At 42.4% G+C, this 9,725-nt stretch overlaps 1 protein-coding gene across 1 annotated transcript in view; it reads right to left on the bottom strand.

Annotated features, from left to right (window-relative positions):
* LOC126525176 (2,4-dienoyl-CoA reductase [(3E)-enoyl-CoA-producing], mitochondrial-like) overlaps window positions 1-7,488 on the bottom strand; it is a 34,576-nt gene extending 27,088 nt beyond the window's left edge. The window contains exons 1-3 of the mRNA XM_050173228.3: window positions 7,255-7,488; window positions 6,072-6,259; window positions 928-985 (exon numbers count right to left, since the gene is read on the bottom strand). Of these exons, the coding sequence (XP_050029185.2) occupies window positions 928-985; window positions 6,072-6,259; window positions 7,255-7,257 (249 nt within the window). The 5' untranslated portion in view covers window positions 7,258-7,488. The remainder of the gene's footprint in view (window positions 1-927; window positions 986-6,071; window positions 6,260-7,254) is intronic.
* Between the last annotated feature and the right edge of the window lie 2,237 nt (window positions 7,489-9,725).

Genomic DNA, 9,725 nt, shown 5'->3' on the forward strand with positions numbered 1-9,725 from the left:
TTATGCAGCATGTATTAAGCAACAAAAAGCTGTATCGAGAGTTTTTCATGTTGCTCTGCAACTTCCTCAGACACTTTTCATCCAATTATAATATTTGAAAAGTTGATTAATTAATTAAGACTAATGAAATTAGGCAGAATGCAGAAAATAATCTAAGTGTCTCCAAGCGACGGCAAACAACATTACCTTTGTTCTGTCCAGCTACGTAGCATTTACATATCTTTCAATTTTGGCTCAAGTCATGTTCAACACCCTGTATATTATCATGTGGCAGGGTAAAGCACTGGCCAGTCGGCAACCAATCAACTTGAATGGAAATTCTTTCTTAATTGGGCAAGCTTGTGCCTTCTAAGCCAAGGTACAACTCTTAGGTAGATGTAGCTACAAGTGGGATTGGCAGCAGTTCTTGGATCAAATGATGTGGCTATCGCACTGTTGCATATTTATAGATGTGTCATTGTATACTCAAGATTACTCAAGATGACTGCACAAATTCAAGCATGTGATGCAATACTTTCTTCTGTCTACATGTGGTTACAGCACTTAAGATGCACAAATACCCTTACATTGCAAGCTCACAACTTAAGTATGATGACACTTATCATGTTCAATCTGACTAAAACATATGTGACAATATTAATAAATCACAATAATTGAATTATGGGGTTTTACGTGCCAAAACCACTTTCTGATTATGAGGCACGCCGTAGTGGGGGACTCCGGAAATTTGGACCACCTGGGGTTCTTTAACGTGCACCTAAATCTAAGTACACCGGTGTTTTCGCATTTCACCCCCATCGAAATGCGGCCGCCGTGGCCGGGATTCGATCCCGCGGCCTCGTGCTCAGCAGCCTAACACTAATAAATCACAATAAGCCTGTCATATGTGCACTGGCATAAAAACTGCGATGAAGTAAGAATGTTTACTTTGCTGCCTGTTTTTGAAGAAATCTCCTTGGCAGCTTTGTCCAAGACTTCTTGTTTCCTGTAAAGAAAATATATAGATGGGCATTGTAAATTTTACATAGGCATTCCGTTTTAGCAGGATATGTCAGACAAAACGCAAACCAGACTGAGTAACGTTGAACACAGATTAAGCACAACAGTGTGACTTGCATTCTTCAAAACTGCTCAGTTAAAGACTGCACAGGCAAAAGATGACAAACAATGACACTTGCAGCTGGCAAGTGACTTTTATGATAAAGTTCCTTACACCAGGAAGAAAAGTGGCACTGTGGTGTTGTACATAAGACAATGTTAAGAACTGGGGGCTTCAGACTCAGATCTTTCTCAGGGAGCCAGAACACTTTAAATAAGTGTCTGGCCAACCGAATTCCACCTGTTACACCCAATTGAGTCTCCGCCAAAACAGCATGTAAAATGCAGTATTTGGTGTAGTGTTATGCTAAAACACTTTTTATTTAAATGTCAGCATGCACATCGGGACATACAGCAGAGTGAGCATTTCTATGGAATGTTAACAGCACCAGTAGGCTACTAAAGCTGGAGGAAAGACAAGAATGCCTGCACTCACTATAACAGACTGTCCCATAAGTTAATGCAGTGCATGAGCAAAAGAAAATACTAGGACACCTAAGCACTTCCTATGAGTTGAGAATGCAAAAACATTAATGTCCAATTGAACGCTGCTAAGCGGGCCTTCAAGTTATGAACTCCTTGTGGGCAAGCGAGCGCGTTGAAACACTTGACGTGTTTTGATTTGGCCTTACCGAGACACAGTTAAAACGCAGGCAAGAGCTTGCACGGACAAGGAACATGCCAATATTCTGAGAGCGAGGGTGGTGTGGAATCGCAGCTATGCCCTCTCCCCTCGCGCAACACCTGGCACACTACCATACCAGCAGGTGTTGCTGCTGCTCACGTACCCTTTCATCCACTCTGCTCCGCTGAGGCGTGCTCATGGCATCATAACCAATACAAATTTAGGTTCTGTTTCGCTGCTACAGATGACAGACCCTGGCTTTTTTGCTCAATGGGCCAGTTCGCGCTTTCGCATCAACAGTGGGAGGGAGTGCAGTGGTACTGCTCTCCCCACTCGAAGGGACCTGGTTGACCTTCTAGTACAACCCAAATTGCTGTACGAAATGAGAGAATTTTATGTGTGCACTTTTTGTGCAGCCCATTTCTATCCTTTGTAGAAATAGAGATCAATGAACAGACAGAGGATCAATATTAAATTTCTTGAGGAATTGGGTAAGGATGGGGCAGAAATTCATCAAATGTTGCAAGAGGCCTATGGAAAGTATGCCTTAAAGGAAAGAAATGTGTTCGAGTGGGTTCTTTGCTTTCAGGAAGGCCGTGAATACCCCAAGGACGATGGAAGATCAGAAAGCTTCCGCCTCATGCGAAGATGAAAACATTCGATCGTGTGCACTGTCTTGTGCTCAGTGACTGTCGAATGACTTTTAGAATGTTGCCAGAAGCACATGGTCTTGGAAAGTCAGCCGTTCAATGGATTATGACTGACAATTTGTAAATAAAGAAGATTTGCACAAAGATGATGCTGAAACTGCTGATGCCTGAGGAAAAGTTGCAATGAAAACAATGTTTATTGGACAACTTAAGATGACAGTGACGAATTCTCGCAAGAAGGTGTCACTAAGGACGAAACTTGGATTTACGAATATGACATGAAGCTGAAGACAGTGCAAGAAGTGCAAAAAGGAAGATGAGCCAAGGCCGAAAGAAAGTGTGGTAGAACAAAGCAAAATTTAAAGTCATGTTGATTGTGTTTTTTGACTGCCATGGAGTTGTGTGCCATGACTTTTGAAGGTTAAACTGTGAATGCAGCTGTCTACATGGATGTCTTGAAGCACCTGGAAGATTGGAGTTTAACCAAATTTGTCGAAAGAGGGGTGCTGGATTTTGAACCACGATAATTTTCCTGTGCACTCCACACTGGTAGTTTACGAATTATTGGCATGCAATTTTATCAGTATGCTACTAAATCTTGCCTACTCACCAGATTTAGCACCCTGCAACTTTTTTTCTCTCCCAATAGCAAACTGGTGCTCCAGGGGCGACATTTCGGGGATGTGACAATAAAAAGGAAACAACATCGCCGCTGGAGTGCTTAGCAGAAGAGGACATCCAACGGTGCTTCCAGTAATGAAAGAAGAGGTGGAACCAGTGTACTGTGTCTAATTGAGAGTATTTTGAAGGTGACCATGTTGATGTATCTGAAAGCTCATAAAATTAATATCCTTAAACGTATTGCACAAACTTTTGAGACATACCTCAAACACTGGTTTCAATCATGTTTTTTTGTTTGTTTGTTTACTTGTTGCAATATATTTTTATGATGGTTTGATTATAAGAAAGCTTTACTTGCACAGCGCTGACCATGTTTTAGGCCAAATCAGATTCAAGACATGCCACACCACCGTTATCCTTATACAATAGTACAACACCCACGGGGAAACTCACGTAGACAGTGGTGCCATAATTTCCTCTGGTAATACTGGAGCAAAATGTATGATTTGCGTTAAAGTGGAACATTATGAAATATACAGGCCATTAGACCCTCTTACATTGACAGAACTGGTATAACTCTGAGCATTAAAAAACTTACAAGATAAAACGACAAAAGTAATAACAGCTAATGAAGAGACGGGTGCCTTAGAGGCTTGCAAATGCTTTGTTAAACCGTAACAACAACCACTTGTTGACATATATATCTTTAATTTCTCTTATATGAAATGCCTTGATGGGTTTTGAAGCTGAGTCTGTTTATTTTTTTTTCCTCTTTCCTTCGAAAGAACCGCGAAGGCCTGAAAATTGGTGAATAGATACCTTCATAGAAGTGCTCAGTAATGCAAGCAGAGAGCAGCTATTCATGAATGCTCATGCTCCCTCAGCCTCTTTATGCAAACACAACACAGTTGATGAACATTTTTACACAGTCTAATGGCAAGTGACAGACTATACCAACCTAGCATGGGTAGATCATACTTGAAGCATAGACACGGAGAGGTCAGGGGGCAATGATAAATAAAAGAACATGAAGGATAACTGTAATGTTCTGGAAATAATACTAATGTTTGAATTAACCCTTTGCGCCACTATGTACACACAGATGCATTTAATAACAGCAGATTCATTCAACACTATGTGTCTTTCTTTAATTTACCCGAATCTTGTGCTTCTGCTCTGGCAATCTGCACATTTGCAGTGCCATCTGACTAAAGAAGCACTAAATATGTGTCAAAACTAACAGCGTGGTCACTCTTGTAGCAACATCAGCAGGCAAGCACAAATATTTTTTTTCTGCTTTTTTTTTTCAATGCCCAGCAACATTTATAAATTTTGTCAAATGTGTGACATTCTTGTGACTGTACTGACAACAAAGTATATTGCCATGCTTCTAAGAGTGCTCTAGCAGCAGCATAAATAATGCGTGGTCACAAATGTGTACAAAGCACAACAATGGACATGAAGTGACCCCCATTCAGTCCTCGTGTAATAACCGACCACATGCGTTGGTTCTTTATTGTTTATTTTTCTTTCTCAGGGATCTTGTGAGTATCCTGTGCAACATACTGAAAGGTCCCACAATGTCACGCCACATTCAGAGGAAAGGACATTGCTAGAGAACACTGCTTCCAATAACACATCAGATTTTGGTGAAAGCGACAAAGATGAGGTTGGCCATGAAGCTTTCTGTGTGCAAAGGTGAAAATAAGCTGCTGGATGCATCACTCCGAGAAATGCCTTCTTCAGACAAGGTTCGGAGGAACTTACAATAGAGAAGGAAACAATATTTTACTCCACCTAAGACAGAGTTTAGCGACCTCAATGACAGCAAGGTGAATTGTATACTCCATACAACTACTTTGAAAGGTATGTGCCCAAATTTCTGGAAGAGGATATGGGAGCTGGGAAGCCGCATACTAACACATGGTATTGTATTTGAGCACACCGCAGGGCAAACTTACACAGTCTCCAGACATTCGCAAACATCAGCAAATCTGAAGATGTAGGAAAGCTCTTTACTGTATATCAAAGGTCACCCAGAAGGATGGAGGACAAAGATCCAAGTCTTGATGCACTTCCGACTACAGGCTGTGGTAACCCACTGTGGCTGCTTAGTGGCTGTAGTGTTGCGCTGCTAAGCACAGCTCACGGGATCAAATCCCAGCCACGACGGCCGCATTTGGTGGGGGTGAAATGCGAAAACACCTGTGTACTTAGATTTAGGTGCCCGTTAAAGAACCCCAAGTGGTCCAAATTATTCTGGAGTCTCTCACTATGGCATGCCGTTTAATTAGATGGTGGTTTGGCACGTAAAACACCATAATTTATTCATTTTTTTATAGGTTGCAGAGGCACTCATTACACCTGTGCCAAGTGCAAGGAACTTAGGAAAACCATCACATGAATTTCAATACCTGCCACCCGAACTTCTTCAGGAAAATGCACATTCAACAGCCGAACGCAGATGCCCAATATGATGCCGTTGAGCACTGGCGTGAAGCTTGTGGAACAAGCAGATTCGTCCAGATGTAACTGTGAAGGATGCAAGGGTTGGTTGAGAATATTTTGCATGAAGTGGCAGGTGCTACTGTGCCTCACCAAGTGGAGTCACTTCTTTCAATTTCACAACTAAAACCCCTAGGCCAGTTTCATGACGATTGAGACACTTTATACACAATTGTGTAAACTGTCTTAAAAATAAACCACTTATTTTTTTTCACAACCTTGTCATTTGGTCTTATTTGGTTACATAGGGAAGAAGTAGAGAGGGAAAAAAAGAAGTTTTGCTAGAAATGGTGAACAGCATCTGACAGGATTAAACAGTAAAAAACTCAGACTAAATACCTAACACAGAGGCACAGTGAAAGTACTTGATTGTGGCTTTTACGGGACAGTAGACAATAGAAGTTTAGGAAGGAAAGGGTAGGGAACAGGTCATCAAAAATACTCCTCGATCCGTGCCCTATTATCAAGTAGAATTTGAACACAAGACTCGGGGAAATTATGCGAAAGCGCTTGAACAAATCTAGGCATACTGTGGACCCATCTGAAACGGTACAGTTCATAGGCTGATCTACCTGCTCATTATAGCAACGCTGGCTCCAAGCTGTGCAAACATCTCGGTCATTCCCTTGCCAATCCCAGTGCCACCACCAGTGATGATGGCAACCTTGTTCTTGAAGGTACCAGGTGGTAGCATCGGTGTCATGACAGGTGGAAACAACTTCTTGGCTGTGCAATACTGGCGAAGGCATTGCAACCTGTTCTGAAATAAAATTTATATATGCAGTTGCAATTAGCCAAAGCTGCTGGCTTGCACTAAACAGACAAGACTGTATGACAAAAATGTGAAATACAAGCTGTACTCCAACAAGCACAAAGGCTGAACAAAATAAGGAATATTTGGAACAAACAGAATCATTGCAACAAAGAATCACTGAATCTTAGCAGGCACAACAAACTGGAATGTTATATGACGGACTTTACAGTATCAGGTATAGCTTTTAAAAACAGACCGCTACCTTCACCACAGTTCTCAGCCGATTTTCTCGCTTTTTCTTTTTGGTGCCGGACTGATATCGTGCGTTTTTAATTAGTGCTGGGTACTTACTGCAATGTACCTTTACTTAAATTGATTTTTGACGTGCTGTACATGACCCCCTCTCGTGTCACTTTGACAACCGTGCAGATACTGTCAGATCACCCCCCATCATTCCCTCATGGCTGAGGAAATAAATGTGCCATCTGTTTTGACAATTCCAAGAGAAAGAAAAATGGCCTAAACGATGTGAACAGGCCCAAAAAGATTTCCTATCGGAGGCGCCGTCGAACAAGAGTCAGTATGACTAGCTATACTCAGCTTGAATTGCTGTACGTGACATTAGATTTTATGGCAATCACTCGATACGGGCTGTTATTTCCCTAATGCAGCTACATATCTGGCAATTCATGAAGCCCTTGCGCTATGGCGAGGCAGCCCATTTTCTCCGGCTTGACGTCTGAAGCTGCGCTCATTCAGGTAGAAATCTTGTACTTGAATAGAGAAAGCAAACACTCGATGGGTGAGGTGCTGTTACTTCCTTGGCCGTAACGTTTCAAGCGCATGCCAATTCAACCTTGACACTCCCTAAGCGATTTATATAGTTCAACAGAAAAGCTTTTAAAGAGGTGACAAGAAAAGTGAGAAGTGGCGAACTTAGCAAACGACCAGTACTACTGAAACAGCTATTTAATAAAGTACGCAAAGTAAGAACGGCTCACCATTTTGAGTAGACTCGGGGGGCAGATTTACAACGCTCAAAAGCACAACCGTAGCACTACGCTATATAGCCACGCTTTACAGTAGCAACGCTGGCAGTAGCTTCGAACCAAGCAAAATACGCTACGACACACAATTCGCAGCTACTCACAACATGAACTAACGAGACTGTCGCGCCAAGTGAACGAGGCACTGCACATATGACGGCGAAGTGATCGAGGGGCAATGTCGAGGGGAACGACCAACCACAGTGGGACGACTATTTCGAAACCGAAACCGTCACTTTCACTGCGACGCTGTCGGCGACCTCGCACCTCAGGGTCGGCGGAAAACGTCATGTAGGCGCTTTAAGTCAGATCACACAGTTTCATACAATAATTATTGTAAAAGACTCTATGCGTCAGACAAAGCAATTTCACACGGTTTACATTTCCCAAGCATTTATGCTATAAGCGTTTATGTATGCTTATATATATAGCGTGGCCGCAATTTTGTAGCCAGGAATTCCGCTCGATTCTATGCCACTGTGACGAAGCGCGAAAGGCGGCTGCCAGCACCTTTACTCTCGTTTAACATTCAAAGAATATCTTGTGCTTATTAACTGTTGCTTTTTTTTTTTCGCTCGAGTTTCACACGATTGTATTTTTACTTCTCATTGTTGAATAAAACAGTTGGCATCGTGGTTTACCAACCGTAGCAATTGACCCAGCTACCCGATGCTTTTTTTTTATATAAATAGCATTCTACACCGGGCCGTTGGCATGGTAAACTGCAGAGCAGAGCAGTGCCTGGGCAGATCGATCACTATCGCGCGACCCGTAATCCTAGCTGATGCCATGCAGCGTGCGCTTTGAGTGCTCGTAAGGGTGTTTTAATATCATAGATAAAAACTTGACCTAGGCGGAGCAACTGGCAGGGTGAGAGAGGAGCCGTAAATAATTAAGGTTAAATGAAGGCAGCTGAATGGTGCGATATGTAGAGCAACGAGAACAGGATTAGCGCTGGTGGTTGCGCAGATGAGGCTATAGTTTCGGGATATTGATTATGAAAGTGTCCGAAGAAATGCATTGGTGTTCCAGGTACTTTTGTACTCGAATGAATAAAACATCGTTTTCTTTAAAAAAATAAGTGGATCAACAGTGCATTTTTACCGCAAGTTTGACGGAGCATATCTCGAAACCGGTACCCATCCCCAAGAGAGAAAGTTTGATGATGTGCAAAGCAGCGAGGTTGGCTTGAGGTGCGTTCATCTAGCCATGTTACTCTGCGCTGGGGGAAGGGTAAGAGGATGAGAAAGAGGAGCGTGATGGTTGACGGCGATGACAGAAGATGATTCAAAACATATAACAAGCAATTAGGTCTACTCAACCCCATACTCGTACTTTAAAAAAAGTCAAGACCTGGGTGGCCCATTAAAACTAGATTTAACGTCTTGCCAAGGCCCTAAAATAATATCCTGCAACAACGGTGGGCTGTCGATGCACGCAAGATCATTGGTGAACTTCTTTAGCACACATCCTACATATATTATTATATATTCAGATGTTACAGCTCACAATCTGGAGACTCGGTGCGTCACATTAGCTAGCACACGTACCCGCTTGTAAACGCCACCCACAGACTAAGTCTGTGCACAAGAGTGACACACCTACGATTAATTTTTGGTGGTAGCCTAAATTTCATATGTTAGGGTCCAAGCTCTGGAGTCATCTGTGGCTATTTTCCGGATCGTCCCAAAGCTTTTACGTCGCTTTTCAGATTATACGTGCGAGAAGGCGAACTTGGCGTCCACTCGCTTCGGCCAGCCTTCGACATCGGCCCAGTTCGTTTCCGTGACACCCTCAAAATTCATTCCAAGTCAATATGCCTCGCATACTCACTAGCTACAATTCGTATGTACCGTAATAAATGAAAATGTTAATTATCTCAGCGCTGTGTATGTGCACTCGTCTCGTCCTTGTACTTTGCGCTGTTGAAAAAGAAGAGTTAATTATCCTAATTATGGTAATTAATCTGTTCGGCATTTTCATTTCTCGTAGAAGTAATGACCGCCTCAGTGAGTAATTTATATCAAGGGTTAAAATTGTGCTGTGAGAGACAATTTTTAAGGATTTGGTGTAGCTTAAAAAACACCCTGTACGTTATTATATTGACAGCTTTGGTGCATGATGCCCTGCAGTCGTCCGGACTATAGAAGCTTTTCTCTGGAAGAACCATACAATTAGGAAAAGATTTCAATTATGTTACTAAATGCCAACTAAATATTCAATCCTGCTGCATGCCGTATAAACGCGTGTAAGGGCCGCACATTTTTTGTTTAAGCTACAGGGCTAATTTTCAGGGTGCGGCTCATCCCAATGGGCATTGAAACTGCCTTGGACGCTAAGATCCCAACGTCCAAGAGCAGTCGTCCTGGGGACATCCAGGGGATATCATTATCGGACTAATTTTAACATCCACTTCTTATCCTCTT

This window comes from Dermacentor andersoni, chromosome 3 (genome assembly GCF_023375885.2).
Source record: "Dermacentor andersoni chromosome 3, qqDerAnde1_hic_scaffold, whole genome shotgun sequence".
NCBI classification, from domain to species: Eukaryota; Metazoa; Arthropoda; class Arachnida; order Ixodida; family Ixodidae; genus Dermacentor; species Dermacentor andersoni.